Source organism: Homalodisca vitripennis, chromosome 1 (genome assembly GCF_021130785.1).
Source record: "Homalodisca vitripennis isolate AUS2020 chromosome 1, UT_GWSS_2.1, whole genome shotgun sequence".
Lineage (NCBI taxonomy): Eukaryota > Metazoa > Arthropoda > Insecta > Hemiptera > Cicadellidae > Homalodisca > Homalodisca vitripennis.
In genome coordinates, this window is record NC_060207.1 from 43,806,055 (window position 1) to 43,832,319 (window position 26,265).

At 33.1% G+C, this 26,265-nt stretch overlaps 1 protein-coding gene across 3 annotated transcripts in view; it reads right to left on the reverse strand.

Annotated features, from left to right (window-relative positions):
- Positions 1-375: 375 nt before the first annotated feature.
- The window catches only part of LOC124360511 (elongation of very long chain fatty acids protein AAEL008004-like), an 82,565-nt gene continuing 56,675 nt past the window's right edge, over positions 376-26,265 (reverse strand). For all 3 annotated transcript variants that reach the window (XM_046814222.1, XM_046814213.1, XM_046814205.1), the window contains exons 4-9: positions 19,278-19,358; positions 12,715-12,771; positions 10,856-10,961; positions 5,009-5,145; positions 3,637-3,816; positions 376-2,793 (exon numbers count right to left, since the gene is read on the reverse strand). In XM_046814222.1, coding sequence (XP_046670178.1) covers positions 2,602-2,793; positions 3,637-3,816; positions 5,009-5,145; positions 10,856-10,961; positions 12,715-12,771; positions 19,278-19,358 — 753 coding nt within the window. In that variant the 3' untranslated portion in view covers positions 376-2,601. The remainder of the gene's footprint in view (positions 2,794-3,636; positions 3,817-5,008; positions 5,146-10,855; positions 10,962-12,714; positions 12,772-19,277; positions 19,359-26,265) is intronic.

Here is a 26,265-nt window from a genome sequence, read left to right on the forward strand (position 1 = left end):
GAGCTAGAACCACCAAATTAGTTTTAAACCCACTAAATAAGCTATTGGCTACCACTATGTATGAAGTAATATATTTATAACAACTTAATTATATTTGTGTGTTGTGAACTTGTAATGAAGAAAGAGAAAATATAGATCTTTAAAAGAATTCATGTTTATGAAACATTTGTAAATTGAAACAAATTATGTTGAATAAAACTTCCTTTTCTCTTCAACAGAGGTAAAAATATTGATATGTGACAAAGAGGTAATTGTTACAAAGTGTCACAGAGGTCATTTCTTGCTGTCCATCTATATAAGATTTTGTTAGAGCTCCAGACATTGATCAAGCAGAATGGAATGATTTGGTAGAGGCACAGAGTAATAATACACAAATTTTAATATACAAATGTCATTTTAATAAATACTGTTAAGTAAAAAACTGATCAAATAATAGAACAACCAATTAATTAACAATATACACTATTTAAAAAAATAATTTCATTTAGCATAAAGCAATGCAGTAAAGGAATTTAAAAGTACAGACTGATGATTTTAATTATTAAAAATACAAATTTAAAGAACTAAACTACAGTAATATTGGAATACTGTTATTACAAACTAACTTAATTCTCGTGCTAAGGTAAATTATAAGATTATCTTTTGATTCACTGAATATGATCTTCAAGATTGACGACTTAGAAAGAACAAGAGCGATACTTTTACAACACATAATACATATTTACACACATAACTTAAGTGCTCAAACAATCAAAACAATACGGTAACATTTGACATCAGCTTTAAGCGGTCACACAGAATAATCTTGTTACAGATGACATTTTAAAACTGCTCTTAAATAACAATAGTTTTACTTTACTTGTCACATAATTAAAGGCAAATATCAGTGTAATGTATATTTACTCTTGACAAGGAGTGCATAGACTACAAGAATGAAATATCTTATTGTGAATATTTGAGCACAAATTTAATAAGTAGTTGAGTGAGAGTTTATCACTGGATCAATAGCAATAAAACAATTATTTTATTGTTTTCCAACAGATTGCATACTATTGTGGTAGATACAATCAGACTTGTAATTTTTAGAATGTGTATTCAATAAAATCTAAATTTCCGTAGTGCGTGTACAATTATCAAATAAATCTTCTCATGTTAAAAAATACGATTTTTTGGAATGATTTTTGAAGATAGCTCTAGTACGTGATTACCTTTAAAAAGAGGGTTGTTATTATTTAATTGGTTTTAACCGGTATTTAAACAAAAACAATATACTAGCCTGAGTTATTACAACGGTAACGATACAAAGCTAACGTTATCATGATACACTACAAGCTGATGGACCAAGCTGTCAGTCAGTACATTTGCCACACGACTTAGCATCATCACATCTAAAGCAACTTAGTCTACTGCACCTAGGCCACTTACAAAATAACTACACAAATATATTTCAGGTATTTACAACAAAAACTATACTAAAGAAACATTTGTGTTAGGACTCAAGAATGTTGCGAGCGAAATCGTTGGAACTGTCAATAGAGTGCGCATGACTCGTGGCTCTAGCTAGACTAATAGCATCACAACTGTTAACAGTAACACATGGCCTCACCTCTGAGTCATCAGAATAATTGGTATTTGTACGATAAGCAGATTAAATATATGTAATGATTGCTTTTAAAAAACAATCTTGCTAAATTTAAAATTGCGATGTATTGAAAATAAAAATAAAAATCTCAGTAGATTTGTGAAAATGTATAGCAATTCTGATTACATGGAATATGCAATTAATTATTGACAGTACAGAATTTGTTGATAATACACTTGAGGAAATTCAGTATAAATGTTTGATCGGTTGTGTTCCATATTTCAGTTTCAATCATGTATTTTCTATGCTGTAAATTATTTATAAAATGTCAATAGTTTAGGAACAAATTTATTTATATAATTTAAACGTTTCCATATATAAATAATTAAAGCCTCACATTACTTAAAGCTTAAAATTAGTAACTTCTCACTGTAAATATCTCATTACAAACAGCAATTAAATTCTCTAATCCATAACTTTGTCTAACTGACAAAAATATAAATAACAATAGCACAATAAATTACCGTTCCACCAGTATGGATACCTCAGTACTGTAAATACAGTACACTTACCGCATTAAAATACAAGATAACTTAACATCACAAGTAAGTAGAAATATCTTACAATTTATAATTGTAATAGTTATATAAAAGTTATAATCAATAAAAACTTAAAAAGGATATTTTCTCACTTTAATTGAAGGCATTAAGGAATTTAAACAAGAAAAATATAGTATAGAAGAATGTGTACTTTCTGTATACAACTAACATTCTGTATGTTGCTACAATAACACAATGTTAAATATGGTGACTCAGGAAATAAAAACACTTAAACAATAATGGTAGTATGGTACATATAAACAACAAGTAAAGGCCATATAAACAGCAGTGGCCCGATACTTATAACACATTTTGTAAAAAATACAAAAATGGCATGAACATCTTTGATAAAAAGACAATTAGATAACAACTAACAAAATGTTCCGTGAATGCTTCGAAGCACTTAGAACTACTTTGGTGCTACTTTATTTTTCTACTCTCGTCGCCCTCTGTGGTCGCACAGGAGTTGAGAGGATGTGTGCCGTTACTGGTCATGTAGCCGTTGTTTACACCATTGGAGTAACAACTCGAGTATACGGCCGAATAGTCGTTTGTATAATGGGCAGTCTTTCCATTCGCTATCTTTCCATTTTGTTTGTTGTTCAGGACAGGCTGGAACATTTTATATACTTATTAACAATTACTATAGTATAATTAGTTCAAAGTTATTAAAGATATTCTAAAATACCATGTACCACATCCATCTTCATGTGTATTTTAGTATGCACTCTTCACTTTCAAATTCAGATCATCTACAAACTAATTTCATTGAAAATGTGAAGGCTATTTAGTCATTTTAAAAATACATCAAGAGATAAACACAAATTACACTGTAATATTATAGCAAAAACATTGCAGTTATATATTTTCACCAAACAATACTAAGCTCCCTCATTTAAGTATAAAGAGTAAAAAGTTACAATGATTGTGGAACAGAAACAAAAAAAGTGATAACAATGATTTTTTATGAGACAGAGAACAGAGTCACGAATGAATACAGTAAACTCTCAGTTATCTCACAGATTTGACAGATACGGCACGAAAACCATAGACAAGTGAATTATGCAGATAACATATAGCATTTATAATTACAAAATCTACATCACTCACCACAACAAGTGTGTTTTACAGAACCTTACTGCTCTACTGATTATGAGTTAGATTTCTCATGCAACACAAGCTGTAAATCTATACAGTTCTGTTTTACACAGTACTTCAGTTTCTTTTTATACTATTTTAAATAATTTTTTAATTAGTTACAGAATTTATAAAGTACATTAAATTGCTTTTATAACCCGAGCTATTAAAGCCTAAAAATTAATATTTTAAAATGTTAAACATTTTACTGTAGATGCCACGATAATCCTTAAAACAAATTAACTACCCACATATAGGAAAAGGATGTTTCTCTCATTTTAATCAAATTACTGAAAAACATTTATTGTGAACACTCACCATACAAGCTCCCTCATTCTTTGACGGCTTCTTGCCTGAGTAGCGTGTCTTGTAGAAGTCTGAGAAGAGAAAGAGGAACATGACTCCGTGGAGGCCAATCCAGACCATAAAACTCTTGGGGTAGTTGCAATCAATGAACAGAAGCTGGAACTGGTGAGCGAAGATCATAACAAACTGGACCTGCAATCAATGATCACAATTAAAGCACATTGAGAATCATCTGAAAAGGATTCATTCTCTTTAAGGCTATAGAAGTTGTTCAGATAGTCAATTGTTTTGTCACAAACCATACCTACTAGCAAAATCAATGATAATCAACTGGAAATTATGTAGATTAAGAAACACCAATGTACTGCACAAAGTACTCTTTTCTTATCCCTAATGCAACTAATCCCATTAAAATCAACTACCACCATTTACTGAAGCTGGGGGGGGGACATCATTGATTTCAGCTGATCTTATAAGTGTCAATATGGCTATTGCAAAGCTAAAGTGACACTCTGCTTAAGAGGGCTATTTTCACTTTGATGTTTCATTTGGTGTTATTTTCACAATAACATAAAAATTTCAGGATAGATTACATTATTGTTCCACCAAACCGGTCTTTAAATTTTCTTTCTCAATTTTACAATTTGATAGCAGTAAATAAGATTAGGAGAAAATGAATCATCTTTTGGATGACAAAATAGATAATATAACCTTGACCTCATCACTTCATCACAAGACCACACAAAACAAAATAACACCAAATTTATGATAGTCAAAAATCCTCTCATGAAGCTATGCTGGAGTAAAAACACAAGATGGAAAACTCTTATTTAAAAAACTGCAGCTATTACGAATATATATGAACGGTTTAGAATTACATGTTGTACTAATATCTGGGTTATGTTCAACAACAGCAACAATGTTTTCCTCTACAATAACATCATGTTGGCAAGAGCGGTCATAGTGGAACTTTGCGCTAGGAAGTGACCATTTAACTAATTCTACCACTTGGAATCCTGCAGTAAGGGTAACGTTGTCTGTATTCTCCAACAGCGGCCGTAGTACTACCTTCACATACACCATAAATAAACACTATATCGGCATATAAGGACAAAACATTATTTACACGGACTAAAACTCAATTATTACGAACAGAATAATACGCCCATGGACTGAAACTCAGTACAATACAAAATTGAAACTTTAAAAGTTGCCTGCCATATTAAAGTATTGCAGAAAATTGCACAAAATACTGTAACTGAATGAATTTAAAATATCTTTAAAACTAAATACTTTTCTTCTTAAGCTTTCTCTCTCATTGATTTTAAGATACCAATGGCGGGTTACTAAGGGAACAACACTACAAAATCTAAAACAAACATACCATTTGCATGGTGGTAAGGTACTTCTTCCACCATATATACTTCTGGTACTGAGGACCCATAGCAGCTACCATATAGTAGAAGTACATGACAATATGCACAAATGTGTTCAGCAAGGCAAAGAATGTGCTGTGACCACCTGTAAATTGGAACAATATTAATATTGGAAATCATACAACAATACGAATGAAATAAAAGTTATGTACAAGTAAGTACCATAGGAAATACAGTGGTTTCAATTACATGTTTTATTTAATTATTTTCAAATGATTGACTATTGATTAATTTAGCAATACACCTGTAATTTTACAGAAGAAAGCTAGTGCAAAACCTGGCTATTGGGATACATAGTCATGATTAAAACTGGAGAAACTGTATTCTCAGTTATCTTGATATTGTACTGTCTTCACTTAAAATGAGATAGTAGTAAATAGTTTATCACCAACAGCAATATGTCTTGGTGTTTAAATTACTAATACTTGTAAAACACTAACAGCACTACCATACGCACAGGCACGGGGAAAATACATGTATCTTAATGGAGTTAAAGGGCTATCCTCTGATATTTCTAATATTACCATTGTCTTTATCTAAGTTTATTTCATTTGTAGAGAGTCATGTTTGTGATTGTATGTATTAGTTATCTATCTACTTATCTACTAATTTCATTAAAATATCTATAATTATATCTGATAACATGAATAATCTACTTTAATAAAAATACATTATTATACACAAGTTTTAACCTGTATTAATAGGTTCTGTTAACAATGTACTTTTCCACCACATTAATTAAACATTTGAGTTTAATTCAGCTTTCAACTTTAGGATTGTTACTCAATTCAGAGATGGCAATAGTTATTCTGTGACTAAGTGTATAACAATTTTTTCCTGCTCCCTATCCTGTAATAATTATTTACTTTTAATGCATCAAAAGAAAAGGCGAAAAGCGTCAATCAATCTGCAAACACCAGACTATGCCTCCTGTAACTTATGAACTGTTATGTTCCCTTAGTTTTGACACACACATTGTCTTTGTTTTAAGTCTATTATTAATAATGAAAAAATCACGATTACGGAAATTAGTCATTGATATATGTTACAACATAAACATGGCACTTTGAGAACTGGTATCTACCCTCTCCTTCATGTGTAAAATCTAAAACATAAGGTTCAGCAAGCGAAAAGGTCAAAGGTTAACCCTTTGGTTATTCATATACAAAGATTTGCAAAAAGTATCCAGGTTTTTAACATGTGTGATACTCAAATTGACTTTTTTGCAGTGTTTTACTTTAAAATTTTAGCTTTTATATACATCATATTTGCTTGAAATATGACTTGTTCTTCAGTTAATAAAATTGTATTTCAGAGAAAAACTTTCAATCATGTAAAAAGGTATAAATTCTTATTATAAATGATGTAGATAAAAACATATTTTATTTTTTATTTTGATTGTTGAATACCTAAAAAGTAAATTGATTATGAAAAGATCCTAAAAATTTAAAGTAATTTGTAGAAAGAGTCACTCCACCACCGTAGCAACTGATCGCATGCCACAGCCATCCATATCACTACGATGATTTACACTCAAATGCTGTGTGGAAATGTAGAGGAAAGTATTTTTGTTGTAAAGAATTGAATTCTTTTACAATTGCTGTATAGATACACTAGTTTAACAAAATAAAATGTTACAGAAAAATGATGACACAACAACAAAATATTGTTGTAAAACAATTTTCGGAAAAAAGATACACATTATATTATTAAAAAAAAAAAAACCAAACAAGGTGATCATAATGGTATGAAAATCATCATATGAAGTGGAATAAAGCCAAAATAGTACACAGTAAAGCAAAATTATTTAACAGAATATGCAGATGTCACCCATACACAACACTTAACTCTCAAACTCGGTGACCTCTCCAAGACACCCACTAATTCAAACAAATAAATTACTATGGCCTTAACCTTTATGGATTAAATAAACAATCGTTGGCATACAAAATATTTTCTATTCCAAATTAAGTATTAAAATTGTTAAAAGTACAGTAATTCCGTAATTATTTTCTCCTTGTAATTTTTTTACCCCTCCTTATCTGCACGCTTGTTACCCTCCACTCCTGGTCAATGTGCACTTACATAGTATGCACCCCCAGGTTACACCCCTGACTCTATTGGAAATATCAGTTTACTGCATTGCAACTTATAATTATCGCTTTATTGCAGATTTGACTACATCATATCATTGACCCTTGACAGATTTCTATTTTTTACAATTTTATTTTCCAACACCCAAATATAAATTGTTTTACTTCACATAATACGTTTGAAGAATAAAATCAAATTTGAAGTAGCTTCTATAAGGAAGAAATAATTATAATAGAAACTGGGGAATAGTTCAATATTAAATGTAAACATGAGTAATACTATAAAATTATTTTACAAATGGATGGAACTTTGCTGATTTCTGGAGCTTGCGCCAACCTTAAATATTAAAACAAACCACAATTGGTAGTAAAATAGATTATTTTAATAGGTTAAGTAAATAATAATAAAAATATAAAAAAAAATTTAGTCTTGAGAAAATTTAAAGCATTAATATTTATGCTATTTAAACAATATACAGTAGAACCCCTCATATCCGGCCTCGGTTTTACCGCACCTCGGTTTATCCGGCCACTTCCCGGAAGCCAATATCGAAATTTATTTACCACGGCTTGCAGACGCGCAGTTGCACGCACTAGTCTCCCACGACTCTTGCGTTATTTTTGTGTATCTATTTGTTTACATTTTCTTGTGTTGTCCTCAGTTGAGCTAATAGGTTTAACCTGTAAACAGTTCGTTGATTATTTCCAGTGCGGTTAGTACAGTACAGTACAATTGTTTTGTTTCGTCAAGTGCTGTGTACTGTAGGATGGTTTATCCGGCCGAATCGTTATCCGGCCAGGGGCTCGGTCCCGTGGTGGCCGGATATGAGGGGTTCTACTGTAAATCAATTCTTTTCACAAGAAACTTATTATTATAGCCCAAAATTTTCAATAATTATGTGGTAAATGATCTGGAACAAAAAAAAAGAATTTTCTAAAAATGTTGAAAGAGAGTTTGGCTTCAGATAATAGTAGTATCTGAATAATTTTTAAGTTTCAAAGGCTTTTTTATACAAAATAGTTTTAAGTAAGGAGATCCCAAACATTTATCTCGTACAACGTTAAAAAAACAACTATGTCTAAAATTTTGAAACTACAAATTATATTGGGCTTGCCTTTAAAATTGTTTAAGATGTATATAAAAACAACAAATATTCCCACTTCAACTAAAAACAGTTAAACACTCCAGTAGTTCTTTGAACAAGTTCTCATTATACCACTATACTGAATTTTTAAATTAGAATAAAGTGAAAATTTGTGTTTAGAAATCAGAGGATCACAACCGAAAAATATACATAGTTCTGACTCTACAATGGTATTAACTGTAATGTAAAGAACTGGAAGTATTGTTTTAGTAAACAAACATAACAATATAGAAAAACTAATCAGTACAATCGGTTGATACAATTATGATGCCATAGATCAAATGTTGGTGTTATTAGCACTTCCTCGATTTGTATGGTACCATTCAATATGACTCATACAACCTCCATATTGAAGTAATCCGTTGCTGTAGACTGAGATCATATCTTTATAATCACATTTATAACGCTCTTCTCACTTTATGTATATTAAGCCTTGAAGGTTACACTCATGACAAATATTGTACTTAACTTCAATTAGTAAAATCTATTGCTGTATAACAATCTCAGTAAAAATCTACCAAAGTTAATGATTCTTATCTTAAAAGGTTATTGAAAACATAATGTTATTGAGCTGAAGAGATGAATAGCATTAGTTTATTAATAACTTACATAGTTATAAATAAAAAAATAATGAAATATTCAGATAGTAAGAGATGTAAAACTATAATGAACACCAGCAGTTTTATTTTGAAAAATCGATAACTAAACAAAGTAGTAGCATTTTTATATCTGTCAAGTTTGATGGGTTACCTTTGCTATCTAGTATTATACATATTTCTGACTTTTTACTTAAACCTCTTTAGAAGGTGTATTTATTTTATATTTAAAAATATATAAAAACAGTAATATTACTTAATAATGCTTAACAAATAGCATATATATTTTGTATATTTTGCTTAGCTATCACTTTTCTGTATGTCTACCTGTCTGAGTCTGTTTTCCACTCAATATGTCAAAATGAATTGACCTATGGACTTGGAAATGTGCATGTAACTCATTTATACCGTAGGCAACGTCGTTTTTGACTATGGGCATTTGGCTGGGCTTTTACACAATCTAACTACTCGCAGGATGTCTCAAGAACAATTTCATCTGTAGACATAAAATTTGGAAGAAACTTAATTTTTATATAAACATGAATGAGTCCAATGAACGTGTATGTGTGTCAAGCAGATTTCACTACGTGTCATTTAAGACTATCACTTAGTAGACTGGAACATTTTCCCCTCTGTATGTCTGTCTGTCCGCAGAACATCTTGATAATTAAATGAGCTATAGACTTGAGTGAAGACTGTTATCTCTAGAGGCATACTCTTACTTTGTTTATATATTGGAATGTATTGCAGATATTACAAAAATAATATATATTCCACAAATATATGAAACTATTTTGTAATTAAACAATATTTTATACATTATCTCAGCAGCTTATTGGCATCTACTCTCAAGTGTGCAGTTGTTAATAAGAACTGTTTAAGTTATGACTAAACTTATTATTGTTTAGATTGTATACACTGTAATGAGAATTTTCAGATCTGTAATAACTGATAACTCTACCTTTTTGGAATATAAAATGTGTTCCAGCTTAAAACATCCAGTCAATTTATTTAGACCTGTTTAAAGAATACAACTTTAGAGAGGCCTTTGATTGCATAGTAAAACTAAGCAAACCTATTCATTTTATATGCATATATACAGTAAGTAATTGAATTCTGCTTGAACACCGAAACATGCATACACACTGACATGATCTTAAATGAAGCCATTTGCATAGATATTACTGTAGTGTGCTATTTATATTGTCTTTTCAAAGTGATTAGAACAACTGATAAGATTGCTGACTGTAAAATATGATAGATGATTGGTTTTTGAAAGAAAAGGTCTACAATTTTAAGTGATTTCATATAAGAAATTTAGATCTTGATATATTATATTTTACCTCACTAGTCTAAGAGTATCTATATATTAACTAATGAAAATAGCTGGTATTTTTATCTTTTTTCTTCAGTATGCTAAAGACCTTTAAATTTTGAGTCTACTCACATACTCTTCTCTCAAGAAAAAGTAAAAACATATGTTAACAAAAGCCAGTAAGGACCACATTATACTAGGCCTCTGAGTTACACACCTGCTAAGTGAGTTGTGCTGCTAAAAATATATTACAGTGGCTAACAGCACAATTATTGTTTCTCTAAGGCAATTTCATAGTACGTACTAGAATAATAAGTTCAATTTAAAACAGTGTCCAAGACGCAGTGGCACAACTTTCAGCTGAGCCGCTGGTGGCAGTTAAGTCTTGAGCAGGGCAGGTGAATTTTGATGTTGGGCTGCTGATTTTCCAGCTGCGTCCTTATCTGTCTTAGTGTAATAAGTTCCCACACGTTAAACAATAGTAAGACACTAGCGGCACAACTCAGCAGTATAGTAAGGACCTAAGAACAACTATATCACTTAACACTGTGTCTGTCTTGCTAGCTTGTAAAGTGTTAATTGTTAACTGTATAAAAAAAAAAAAAACTACTAAATTTATAACAGAGACAATGAAATGGAAACAAACCTGGGGCAAACTTCATGCCCATCCACACGCTCATAGGCATGCAGCCGTGATGCACCACATGCAGAGTTGAAACATGCTCATTCTTCTTACGTAAGATGAAGAACAGCTGTAACAAAGTCATTCACTCTAACAGAGACTAGTACTTTCCTTGTCTCAGGAATACGTTCACATTAACCACAAACCTGTCACTTCCAGACTTTCAAAGTATCAATCATATTATTACATCATAGGTGAGGCAGTGGATAACTTGTGCTTTTCTAGGCCATTCCTAGGTCTTTTGTAAAGAAAATTATTGCCTTCAGAACTTGACTTTCGTTGTAAAAGAAATCGTCTTCACACAGGATAACCTGAGCTCTTGAAATTATGTTTATTACCATTAACACCTCATACGAAAATTATTTGTGTGTTATAAAAGAATAATATTAATTTTTAATTGTAATTTCTTAATTTAAAAAAACAGTTTTTACAAAGTCTTATTTTTTTCCAATAATCTACTGGAACCAATCTTGCAATTCCTAAGTAAACTATTTTTAGAACTTCAATACAATTTATTTGTATGAAATATATCTAACCATCCTGCTGCAGCTCAGAACTGGCAATGTTCCACTTGCAAGAAAATAGTTTGATTAACAACAGCTTTGATGTAATGTGAACATATCCCATCAGTCTCTGCCTAGATCTACATCCACTACTGATACGAGTATACATGTTACAGTTCTAAGTGCACTGTTTAATATAAATTATTTGATTTGATATTTGTGCAAATAACAAAATGCAATTACAATCTAAGTTTGATCTATGAAACGTAAACACATACTTTAAAAAGCTATAAGTATCACAGTTTTGGAATCTATAATGTAAATAACGGCTGGCCATAACATTAAAGCTAGGTAAACAAGAAGAGAAATTTTTATATGAAATGATTGGTAAAAAAACAAAACAAACAAATACAAGATTAACAAACCACCAAAAGATTAAAACAATCACAAAAGTTAAATGCAGTTTTAAAATAATATAAGCAAATTCCCATAGTAAAAATTTAGCTAATTTAGTAACAACCAAGACTGAGTAAACATGGAATACCAAAACTCCAAAATACATCAAGTTTTTTTTAGAAATTTGTTTGTGGTTTTATGAACTGTATCTACTAACCGATTCATTTAAAGTTTAACCAAAACCTTTCTTTCTGAATGTCTTGGATGATTTTGTTAACTGACAGACTCTAAAGTATCTCTCACTTCTTTGAGCAAATTTTTTCTCAATGCATTTAAAAAATTAAAAATAACATTTTGTGAGCATAATCTTAGTGACTTTTGAATAAATAAGTACAACTGATTTTCAACCAAATACAAACCAAATACCACCGCAAAGGAGTGAAGTGTTTGTTGAAATGTCTTGAATTAGTGTTTTAATTCTAATATAAAACAAATTAACAATTATTGAGATAATGTTGTACATTATAGCTTGGTAGCTAGTGTGACTTAACTTCAATTTGGGAATTAACTCTAATTACATCAGTGTTTCTAAGTTTTAAATTAATCATTGTTTTGTTCTTATTATAGTATTAGTACATCAGTTAATCTATCTGAACCTACAATTAAAGGATAAAAATCTATTCCGAAAATGTAATACCAAATGTTAAGATTTTAATGAATGAAAACAATAAAAAAGAGCTTTAAAAGACTGAAAAAGCTGTTTAAAAATGCAACTAAAATACTTTAGTTTTCAAAGCTTGAATCATGTAATAAAATAGTAGCCATTTCAATGTAAATGCTTCAAACAAGTATTAATTAGCGCAAAACACGATTAAATTCTGTATAACTAACTATCAAAGCCAAGCTAAATAGAATGTAACTTACAGTATCAAAAAATTCTGTAAACTTTGAAAAGTAGTACCACCAACATGTGTTTGCCATCTGAAACAAAAATGTACAATTAATTTTATGATACAAAATACTCTCAGGTTTTTAATATTGATTTACTTTAAACTACTCCATATCTACACCTAGGCCAAACTTCATCCTGGTAATTAGGCTCACATCTGAATTCATTTCTTCATATCCTACTTATCTATGGAGCTATCAAGAAAGTAACAAAAATTTTAAAATAAACATTTAACCAAATGAAGTAAGAAATGTTATTATATACATTTAAACTATTTTCCAACATAATCCCCATTCAAATTGAGACATTTATCATAATGTGACACAAGTTCTTCAATTCCAGCTTTGTAGAAGTCTGCCACCTGAGATCTTAACCACTGATAAATAATGCCAGTATGAAGTTCAGCGTCACTATCAAAGCGCTGCGTTGCGAGCTAGGTCTTCATCGCTGAATAGAAGTAGTAGTTGCTTAGTGGGCTGTAAGGGGACGTGCATTGTCGTGGAAAAACAAAATTTGTGAGCTCAATTTCCCCCTACGCTTGTTTTGCATCACTCACCGTAGCTTCTGCAATGTTTCACAGAACCTCTCTACGTTGATAATTGATCCTCCTTCAAGGAAATCAACCAGAATCACATCCTTAGTTTTTTGTGATCTTCCGTAAGGATTTTTGGAACCCACCTGGCACAATATTTGTGGTTCTTCCCTACTGTGGTGTGGAAAGCTTCCCTACAATAATTTAATGAAGTAAACTTCCTGTCATTTGTGGGAAATGTTCCGAGAGTTCAGTCATTGATTTCAACATCAAATCTTCAGTCACTAGGCTAGGCCGACAGCTACGACTATCATCATAACAATTGGTGTGGCCATTTTTAAAGTCAATACAACCACTGCTTTTCCTCATCATTCAATTTCCATAAACTTCACACATTTTGAAATAGATTTCAATAGGTTTTATGGTTTTTTGCCAACAAAAACCTTATCACTGAACGCACTTCACAAGTAGCGGTATTGCCAGTTACAGCACACATTTTAATTATCCACAGTGAGAAAAGTAAAAGAGATACAGCGACTAAAGCTCAATGCATTCTGAACGCTAGTATTTTGATACCAAGACGGTGGCTGTAACCCACTGCCACACCATTCAAAAACGTCTGTTACTTTCTGGAAGGCACTCATATAATACATTAACTACAAAATACATAAAACCATATTAAAAATCATGAAACAAATTTTGAAATAGTAAAACTATTTTGACATATATAATTTTTTTCATAGAAGGCCGTTACCCTTTTAAGTCTTATTTTGTCAGTCCTCATGGGCCACTGGCCTGTGTGAGGATCTTATGAAACACAATAAGGGGGAGAGTCATACAGTACAAGGTCGATGATACTAATAAAAAGTACAATGTTACAGACAGGATTTGAACCTGTGATATCTCTAACTTAGACCCAATGTCTTGTAGACATCTTAGACATCGGGACATTCAGTGATACAGGAAGTTAAAGACAAAAATCTATTTCCACTGAATGATGGCAAAAATCCAGACAAACATTAAAGAAATAATTAATTACATCAGATATAAAAATAAAGGTTAAATCAGCACCAGCTAATCGATGATAACCAAGAATTTAACGACTTTCAGTCTCTTAATCTCAATCTTGCTGAATGACGGTAATAGAACTGTTTTTAAATGTCTTAACAGTTTGTCAAGCTAAATAATTATAATTTAATTTTTTAACTTTTTGATAGCATTTGACCCTCCATAGTAGCTGATGATAGATTTCTTTCTTAGTGAAAATTTCTCAATCAATTTCATGAAATATTTTTAGAAGAATATTTTTTATGTTGCAAAAGTGTGACGATTGATAAATTGTTTATTCCAAACAATATAAAGTAACAATTTCAACAATTTTCAAGTTAACTTAAGAAATCATAATTGAATAAATAAGGAAAAGAAATTTCCTCAGTTGTTATGGAATACTTAACACAAGTACAATAATCCGCCCACATCCAGAGAGCCATACTATTATGGCTGGACAGGAACTCAAACACTACTTCCTGTTGTAACTTGTTATATGGCAAGGTGAGTAGGCTGCTCCTCCACAGCCAATGTCAGATCCTCCCATTCTACCTACACATGTATGAGTATCTCTCTCAAGTGTAGATTTCACACTGGTTTATAGGTCAGCGGAACTTAAATTTCTCATAAATTCTCCAATGTTTGTCTTTCTGTACACCATTCATCTATTAATTGCAGTTCTTACAGAATTTTCAATAGACTTTGGGTTTACTGGGTTTAAAACTTATTCCCTAATATCAAATTTAATAATTTTTTAAGGAAATTCCAGAAATACTACTTTGTAGTACAAATTTAATAGGTAGCAAAGACACCAAGGTCAACATTTATATTTTACACACAGAAAAATAATTAAATGTGAATTACAATGGACATCAAGTCTTTATATTATAGCTTAATCAGGTTTGCTCTGCAGATTTCCTATTTTTATTACTGTAGCTCCATAAAAATAATATGTTCCACTTTAGTATTTTACTTTAATGTTTACAATAATACTTTTTTAAGCAATTCAAGATACAAAGATTGGGAGATTCTAGAAATGTTCTTAAATTCTTTCAAACTTTATTTAATATCTTTATCCCATTTCTATCGCAAAATATCCCAATTGAATTATATCATTTACAAGATTAACTTTACAAAAATATGGTTTAGGACACTCAGTTTTTGACAAATATAGGAGATGTGGGCATTACAAAATACCAAACATTCAACTGCGATTGGTGCTGCTGCCAAAAGATTCAGGAGTAGTTACTGTATACACTTGTCACATACTCCCATAATTTCTTGTTTCTGCTGTGAAAATCACCATTTATTGGCCTCTGGTTAGTTCTATGTGGTTTGTCGGTGAGTGCAGACCTATTGTGATCTGTATTCTGTAATTCAATGGTAATAACCGGTGATGTTTTTTTTTTTTTATTAAGTGAATGTTTTGGAAGTAGTGTGCATAGATTTGACAAACAACATGGTTATTGAAATTCCTGACATGTGTATCACAACGCTCTGATATGATAGTTATTCACCTGAGGAAGATATCAGATTGTAGATCTTGAAACCTAGTGTTACTGTATCATGTATCACTAAACAATGGCAGATGTCTGGAAAAATCTGTTTCCTTCACTCCTACATGTTCTGTAGTGAAAATCAAATGCTTTCCATGTGCATTGTTTTTACTTATATAAATATCACTAAAGCCATAAATTTCATGGATATGAAAACATTTAATAATAACAATGTTTAACAAAGCATTTAATTTTTAGCATAAAGCATTTAAAATAATATACCGTTACAAAATAAATCTGTAAACATAAGAAAAGTATCTTCAATGAAATATTTGTAAGTGCTTATACATGTTAAATGTAGTAAAGACCAAAAACATGTATAATTTATTATTGAATTTGTAGTCCTGTTAATCATCAAAATAAAAATGTTACCTATACGAGTTTTTGGAATAAATGGTTTGACCATGTTTTTGTCTACATATATCCCTAGAATGAAGGAAGTAGTAGGTGTAAGACACACATGCTTTCCAGACTATGATGTGTAACAACAACCTTTACTGTAGTACAGAGTAATTTGTTAAATATAGTTAATATGAAAGGAAGTAAACAAATTGGGTCCCTTCAATCAATTGAAAGAGATTTTTTTATCGTGATTCCCTGTACTAGTACAGAAGGAGTCTTCAGCCCTCTTTTTGTGATTTTTCTATCAAGCTCCACAAAGGACTATTGTGTCATACCATTATTATGAAATCATCACAGAAACTATAACCTTTAAACAAGACTTTCATGGACACACTTAAGTCTCAATAGAATGATGAGTGGTTTTCAAGTACAGATCAAGGTCCTTAAGTGCCTCGACAGAATCAAAATTTGATTGACTACTCGAATTGCCACATCTTAGTGGCACTTTCTTCCTACTCCATTCAAACTTTGGTTTGATATTACAATGGACCCACTGCCTTGTTCATTTCAAAACATTGATGATCCTGAAACCTTGCTCATCTAAGGGTTAATGAACCTATTCCCTGTTCACCTAAGGGTTCTGGTGTATCTGCTCCTAGTAAGTCATCTGATGTAGTCATGACTTAGAGGTGATGTATATACTAATCTACTCTTCATATAAAAATTACTTAGAGATCAACTACTAAAGGCAACAATAGTAATAAGTAATCTCAAATGGAAGAAACACGTTATTTTCCAATAAAAAAAGAGAAGCTTCTTAAGTCCAGTCTGATGTATAATTTGTAATAGAATTTCTACTGCATCAGTAGTTCAGGGTGCTAAAAGTATCTGAAGATGCATAAGGATAGATTTGGGAAAATATTTAATTTGTTCTTTAGGGGACTCCCTCCCTAATTAACCTCCCTATTGTTTCTACAACAGGGAGGTTGATTAGGTTTAGATTTTTACGAACAATTCCAAATTAAATCAGTTGAAATTATAACTATGTATTATACATAATGTAACTAGTTTGTTTTGTATATTTTAAACCCTTGTACACCTCACCCTTTTATCCCAAAAAATAATGTAGAACTAATGATAATTAGTAATAATTTGTATGCTCTGAGTTCTCATATGATTTTTCATTACAATAGTAAATAATTTGCATAAGAGAAATTGGTATTTAGTAATAACAGAATCTCCCTTATTCCTCTAGCGGAGTAACTTTATTTATACAGCATATGATGTTTAGAAGTGCTGCTGAATCATCATTCTGATTCTGGGATGTAAATTAAGTTTTAAAATAACCAATAACAGTGCATATTAAAACTGTACATCCTCAAGCAACTAACACATAATCCTGCCTTTTCGTGGATAAAAATGTCTTCATTGTGTAGTCTCGACATAAAGTATTGGCCTACATATCTAGGCTAATTATATTTCGGGAACTGATTGCAAACAATGAGGGCAATAATAGCAATCAGGGTCATTGACTTCATTAACACACATTACACAATCCCAGACTATGTTGGATTGCACAATGATTCACGGTAGACACAATGCAAGTACTGTAAGGAACACATTTATTTCATGCTATTTTAAAAATTGCATTAGTACAGTCTTGGATAATGTACTGATCTATAAGAATTGTACAAGCATTGATATATTATTTGCAGTTTCTAAATATTAGGTATTATTCCTTCACTATTTACTATATTTATCACTAAACTATGTCAAGTAAGTCTTAGTTACAAATAAGTTTTTTTTTATTTCTATCAAAGTTTTTTAACACATTGCACAAGTCAATATATTCATTAAAGTGAAAAAAAAAAAAAACAGTTTACAGGGTGAGACAGAGGAACTTGCTTTTTTGAATTGGGTGTTGTGAAGTAACTGATATTTTGAGGAGGATGAGGGGGGAGGGTATGCACATTCGAGAAAAGGGAATGTAAGGTGCTGATCCACACAGTTTAGCCTGTTTCATAGAGTGATACATAGGTGGAGCATGTGTTCAATGTTGAAGAGTACTTTTCAAGCGGATGCGCAATCATCGCCGCACAATGCATTCCGTGCCCGTTTTAATATCGCGCTCTGTGGTTGTGTTTCTGACCGGCAGTCTATTGTTCCATGAGTAAACAACTTCAGAGAAACTGGTGATGTGAAGAATATGTCATTAGTCAATGGTTTTTTAAATAAAACAAACAGGTGGTTTCGGAGGATTCTGTCCATTGTTATATCCGCATGAGTCAAGCATTTTTCTTGCCAAAACTCAATGACATGGATTTGGGAGATGTATAGTTCCAGCAGGACGGTGCAACAGCACACACAGTGTGTATCAATGAAAGCTTTGCGGCAACACTTCCCAGAACATCTTATCTTCATAAGCGTTGATCTGCACTGGCCAGTTCGGTTGTCTGATTTAGCCCATGGCAATTATTTTTTATGGGAATTATCTTAAATCACTGGTTTCTAATGATCGTCCCAGGACCCCGGCTCAAATAAAGAACAACATTCTTCAAGCTATCCCAACATACTGGTCAATAAACTGGAAAAAGGTGAGCGAAGCATCGAAGTCCAATTAGCGAAGTATATTGACAGCAATGGAGGCTATCTGTCATATGTCAAAACTAAATCAAAATCAAATTTAAATGTTGTATTTTATTATATAAAAATAATTATATATAAATATTACTTTCTCAAGTTCCTCTGTCCAACATGTACCATTAACACTGGTATGACATTGAAAATTACTAACTTATTGTTGTTTAGCATTTGCTTTGATTAAAAATACAAAACTGCAATACTGTATATGAGATTTCCTGCATTCTGGTTAATAACAAAACTAGAGTTCTGATTTATTAATTTAAAAATAACACTTTGATACACTACTAAGGAATATTTTATGATTGTGTTTTTGTAAATGTTCTCTTATGACATTCAAGTTCAGACACTTACTAAAGGTACCTATACTGAGATTACATTGTGTCTTAAATAAAAAAAGCAGTACATAGTGCTTACTTACTCTCAAAGCCATTGGACTGTAGGAGTAATCAACAGGTTGACACCGGAAACTGTAATGTCCGTACCAGCCGGACATCATATACTGGAACAGAAAGTACAAATTAGAATTGAATTAAGAGTTATTTCACTTGTAATATTATTTTAGACAACATGTACATAGCACAAATGACTTTTTTTGCTGTTTTCAGCATGTATAAAAAATGTTATATATAATTTCAATAGAGATTGATTCACAAAGATACTTGCTCCACCAGGACTTGAACCCAGATCTTTCATGCCAGGTCAGTATGCTACCACTCACATTTACCAACACACTGCCCTTGCATTTTTTAGTTAAATTATTTTGTATTTAGCCATTTTTGTCACACAAAAACATATAGAGAAAAGTACTACAGTTGCAGTTAAAATTTAGGGCTCAAATTGTCTAAAGCTGCTCAAACACATGTTTTTTTTCAATTGTTTCAGCTGACATCTTAAGAACACTGAGGCAAATCATAGGAGAATGAATCTAAAAATAAATGTTATAATTTAAAAAAAGCAAATTAGACTGCACCTTAATAGTGAAACTTAATGGCAATACATACGATAATAAACCCTTGGCGGAATAATGCTAGCCATCTGGATTTTATTTCTGTAAACCACAGAATTTCTGTGGTTAAAATCTGTGGTGGTGTATACTTTAAATGTAACCTGATAGAATAGTACTCTCAGATATAGTTTGAACATTTTGTTAGTAAGATATTGTTAGGAATACCAAATACTTGTAAAAATTATTAATATTCATCTATTATTTTCAGATAGCAACAACCAATTTTTTGTTAGCAATGCATACAACAGAAAATTTAAGAACGATCTTACGTGATGTAATTTTCTCTTTTAAGACATATGTTTTAGTGCTTCTGTGACCCAGGAAGAAGCTGGAGCAGTTTGAAATGTGCAACAATTGTCAGCAATCACTTAGCTCGCTATTACTTAAGAGACGAAATTTTGCGCTAATTTGACAGACTTGTGTTTGTAACGAGCACCTTTGAGCACCTTTGTCTGTGTACGGAACCAGCCGGCTACTGGTACCTAGCCAGGTGGGGTTGCTCTGCATACTCCGACCTTGAGCTAGGATGTCAACCTTGATAGTCGGCTTTGCTGACGACAAAACACAATAGCGTTAGGTAACCGGGAGTGTGGCTCTGGGACGAGGTCGGTCCCGATGTGGCGTGGCCGGCCACCGACTGAACTTTCCCCGAGGGAAAGCGCTTAGCGACACTGTGCGGGGCGGCGCGGGGCGGCACGGCCGTGTGGCGCGATGGCGGGGACGGTGGTGGGAAGGAAGCGGCCGCAGTGTACTCAGGAGAAAGCCGCTTATGCAACTGTCCGACTCGCCTCACTCCACAGTTTGACGCAACCTAACCCATTAGCATACTATCCTTCCTGTCCGACCGGCGGGGCTCTGCCCCTGGTGACCGTTCAGGAGCATCCTCTACCCGCGCGTCGCCCCCCCTCCCCCTCCTGTTTAATCTACAGGAACTAGTTGCAACGATTCGATCTTCTCGAGTCACCGCCTGGCGCCCGAGTAATGTTGATGGCTTTGAAGTAATTTTTAAGGATCGCCTCTAGGATAACCCTGGTGTAGCAAGTTATATTTTTGAACTAAAATACATACATCGCTTTATTTATAAATTCATAAAACAAGTTGTACCCGAACTGGTGCTATCTACTTTGAAAAGTTCAAATACTGCCGTTACGAATTGCATACTTAGTTTTTTGATCTTATCTAAAAAAATATTCAAATAACATATCTTCTGTTGTCTCCAAATACGTTGAAAATATACATGATATCAAATAACATCTGCAAAATAAACTTGTACAATGTACTCGTAAATTACGGCAACAAATTAAAAGAGTTGAAATAAAGTTGGAATTAAATTATCCAACATGTCAATTAGTGATTAGCGAACCAGCGTTCTGAGACTGAATAGTAGTTGTAGTGTTGTATTAACTGGTTAACTCCTTATCAATACAATATCACTGTGCAGTTGTTGTTTATACAGTACAGTCAAGTTAGTACGTCAAGTTTCTAGACAAACCTCTCTGCCAGTGCTTAGTTTCTTGTTCACTGTCCATTCCATTACAGAAACCTATTCAGCTGGATAATTTGAAAATTTCTTAAGGAATTTTTTTCATATTTCACATAAAGCCAATTCCAGATATTTACTTTATCTTGTTTGTTTAAGATGAAGTAAACGTAAAAAGTTTGCACATAATTAACTTGTTCAGACCAGGGGCGCAGTTCGACTGAATGAATACTTTTCCCGGAGATAAGAATGATAGCTTCAAGTTCGTTACTTGTTATTTACAAAGTAGAGACTACTCAAAGGAAGTTATCGGCGGGTGTATTACGCGGCGGCACAGAGCGGCGAATCAAGCCAATTTACAACTTTGATTAGACTATTCCACTCCACCTCCCGGAATGTTTCAGTCTCGACCCCGTGTTGCATGGCGCACAAGATGTCATCAAGCGTGAAGCAAATCATGGAACATCTTAGTAACCGAAACTCGTTAAAGTTATTCTATAAAAGGTACTATTGTGTTACAAACAAATCTGAAATTAAAAACCTCTCTACGGTTGTACGATTTTAAATATCTTTAGACGGTTTGAAAAGTTCTGCCCACTTTGGCAAAGATATTTATTTCCATTATATTGTGATGTTTTTGAAAGTTAAAATATTTACTTACTAATATTTCTTCGTACCTTAATTAATTGCAAAAATAACTATGCAAATTATATTCATTACATTATTTTGAGTTAAAATTGACACACACTTAGTAGGAACCTGGAGACAATCTTATTTATGACATAGTTAAAACTGTAGCAATATTTAAGCAACTATTACCTTATACAGAACTATTAAATTTGAATCCACCAAGAAATCGTTATAAAATAACTACTCATTTGTATTCCATGGAATCCTTTTTTTTGCTGAAAATTACGAAGGGTTGTCAACTTTTAGGGTGACCCTAGTGATATTTGTTTTGTTGGTAACACAACCTACAGATTTTCGGTTGATTGAAATTTTCGGTTAAGATTATAAATGCACCGACCAAATCTGTAAGTATATATGCAATATGTCACTTTTTAAATGGGTTTAAACCCAAAAATACGCAAGACTGTCATCACGAAATCTTTCTCACTATTGACAGCCAAGACTTGAATTTTGTATTCTAAAACTTGTGGTAAATATGTGCGCACTCTAGAGTAAATAACAGTATATTTATTATACAGGATGTTACGTTAAGGGTTTGCAATATTCTAGAATATGATTCACGTAACAATATAAAGCTAGTTTCAATTGCACAATTACAATAGTAAAGAGTCATTACGAAACACCTGTAAACCTCATAATTACTCAAATTTTATTTAAAATGGCACACGATGCTGAAGACAGGACCCCTTCCTCCACAAGTGATATTTTAACACCAACTGAGATAAATGAACTGGCTTACTCAATCAAAAATGTTGGAAACAAAGGGGTAGCGCAAAATTTGATTTTGTCGCCGACATTTGCTGTCAACAGCTTATTGATGAACATTATAGGCGACAAACAGTTTGATCATATTCGGTGCATCCATTCATGAGATAAGCCTTTCCAAAAAGTAAACACGATGGTCTGTCTATTTATACGATAGGATACTGTACCACCATCGATATATATATATATATATATATATATATATATATATATATATATATATATATAATATACATCTTATACCGAGAGAGTGGTCACACAATAAAACAGGTGCAGTGGAGTGGAATGGAATGGAATATTGAGAGGTATGTAGTGGAGTTGTGCGTGTGATGTATTAGTTAAGGCGATATTGATTGTGTGGCATGTAATATACAACTTATACCGAGAGAGTGGTCACACAATAAAACAGGTGCAGTGGAGTGGAATGGAATGGAATATTGAGAGCTATGCAGTGGAGGTGTGCGTGTGATGTATTAGTTAAGGCGATATTGATTGTGTGGCATGTAATATACATCTTATACCGAGAGAGTGGTCACACAATAAAACAGGTGCAGTGGAGTGGAATGGAATGGAATATTGAGAGCTATGCAGTGGAGGTGTGCGTGTGATGTATTAGTTAAGGCGATATTGATTGTGTGGCATGTAATATACATCTTATACCGAGAGAGTGGTCACACAATAAAACAGGTGCAGTGGAGTGGAATGGAATGGAATATTGAGAGCTATGCAGTGGAGGTGTGCGTGTGATGTATTAGTTAAGGCGATATTGATTGTGTGGCATGTAATATACATCTTATACCGAGAGAGTGGTCACACAATAAAACAGGTGCAGTGGAGTGGAATGGAATGGAATATTGAGAGCTATGCAGTGAAGGTGTGCGTGTGAGGTATTAGTTAAGGCGATATTGATTGTGTGGCATGTAATACACATCTTATACCCAGAGTGTGGTCACACAATAAAACAGGTGCAGTGGAGTGGAATGGAATGGAATATTGAGAGCTATGCAGTGGAGGTGTGCGTGTGATGTAGTATTAGTTAAGGCGATATTGATTGTGTGGCATGTAATATACATCTTATACCGAGAGAGTGGTCACACAATAAAACAGGTTGCAGTGGAGTGGAATGGAATGGAATATTGAGAGCTATGCAGTGGAGGTGTGCGTGTGATGTATTAGTTAAGGCGATATTGATTGTGTGGCATGTAATATACAACTTATACCGAGAGAGTGGTCACACAATAAAACAGGTGCAGTGGAGTGGAATGGAATGGAATATTGAGAGCTATGCAGTGGAGGTGTGCGTGTGATGTATTAGTTAAGGCGATATTGATTGTGTGGCATGTAATATACATCTTATACCGAGAGTGTGGTCACACAATAAAACAGGTGCAGTGGAGTGGAATGGAATGGAATATTGAGAGCTATGCAGTGGAGGTGTGCGTGTGATGTATTAGTTAAGGCGATATTGATTGTGTGGCCCATGGTCTATAGTCAAGTCGGTACGGTGTTGAGACATACTCACACTCGTACAGCAATCAGCTACTGTATGGCTCATTGCCGATTGTCCCTGCTTATCACTGCTTGGTTTATAACTTAAAATTTTTTAGTTTCATATGAATGTGTCAACAACTGTAGTATATAATAAGATTTTACTGAACGAACTTTGAAACTCGTAACATTAGTAAAATAATAGTAACATTTTCTGTACTCGTCTTTAAATATTGGGCATCACCTTAGAATTATATATATACCGAGGTAACGGCTGGTAACGGGTTTCCGACTGAAGTCACAATTAGACCCGAGGACATACTAACTGCCGCTACATCTAGTGGGAGGTTATACAAATCTGAAAATGTAATTAAATAGTTGTCAATTGTACCACAAACGACTCAGAGAGGCTTGCAGAGGTGTTGAACCTGTGCGGTGCGTCATATCCGCGGTGCGGCACGGCGGGCAGGCTGACCGCAGACGACCACAGAATTACTAGCTCCCTACTCGGCGCGCATACTAATGCCTTGGTGCACGACACGTATGTAGGTGAGTACTTGCCCTCCTCCTACAATGTCTCATCACAGCTATAAAAATAAGGAGTTTTGAGTATCTTATACAGATTCCCTTCTAATTAAATGTGTTTAGTAATTTAAGTTGTATCGATTATAGACGGTGTTTCATTATCACCACTGAAACATTTTGGTATATGATAACTATACTAAAGTTAACGAAAATAAAGTACTATAGCGACGCTATCAAAACCTTAATATAAACAAATGCCGTTTAAGGAAACCAAGGGCAAGTGAGTCTTTGGGGGTTATCTTCCGATCAAATTAATGTACTGACCTAAATAACCTTATAACACAACTCAAGTCGTCCATGGTGCAGAAATGATCTGGATCGAGTATGATTTTAATTAATTTTTAATAATAATTAATACATAGTACATTTCTAAAAACAGTAACTGTTCCTGTTCACCCTGTAACTGAAAAATGTGACGTAAGAATAAGAGACCTGTTAATTTCTTAGTGTAAGTTTTAAAATTATTTATAAAAACTTGTTCTGGACCAAACTTGTTTTAATATATTACACACGAGGTTAAAACAGTCAAGCAAGCATATTCACGCACTAACATCTTTTACATTGCAATATACAAATATTTTATTTCGTAATATACAAATATACATTACGAAATAAAGCAGTAGATTTTATTTTCTAGTCAACTAATAAATCGTTAGTTGTACAATAGTTGTGTTCGCCTCGCACACTATTACATACATGCCTACCACATCCACGTCCACTGCTACGGACGTCTACACATGCCAAGTCCATGTAACGTAACCGCTATGTGGTCACCAGACACCATTGCCGTGCTACATAAACGTTCACTGCTGTACACCTAATTTGCTGAGCATGAATTACTATTACACAAGGTGAGTTATGAATAACTAGTTACACTCGTAACTCAGCACCGGGACACTGTAATCGTGCGCGCACACTAAACAATAAATGTGTTATTTAGTTTACGTTATAAGTTTTCTCGAGTTCTAAATATACACTTTTACATGGTTTTACCGGTATAAAGTTACAACTAAAAACTGTACGAAAATATTACAAGTATGTAATGATTCTATTTGAAAATATAAATTGGATTGAACAAAACGTCTACTGCTGACGTTATATCTTTATTTCAACCATATTTTATAGTTAGAAATGTAGCATCAAAAAGTGTTTGACATAAGTACAACAATAATAACAATTTTAACAATTGTTGATTTTATGAAATCTACGCTCGGGTCCGGCTCGTTTAGGAGTTTCTTGCTACCCAAGCGCTCGGGTCCGGCTCGTTCTAGGAGTTTCTTGCTGCCCAAACGCTCGGGTCCGGCTCTCGTTTAGGAGTTTCTTGCTGCCCAAGCGCTCAGGTCCGGCTCGTTTAGGAGTTTCTTGCTGCCCAAGCGCTCGGGTCCGGCTCGT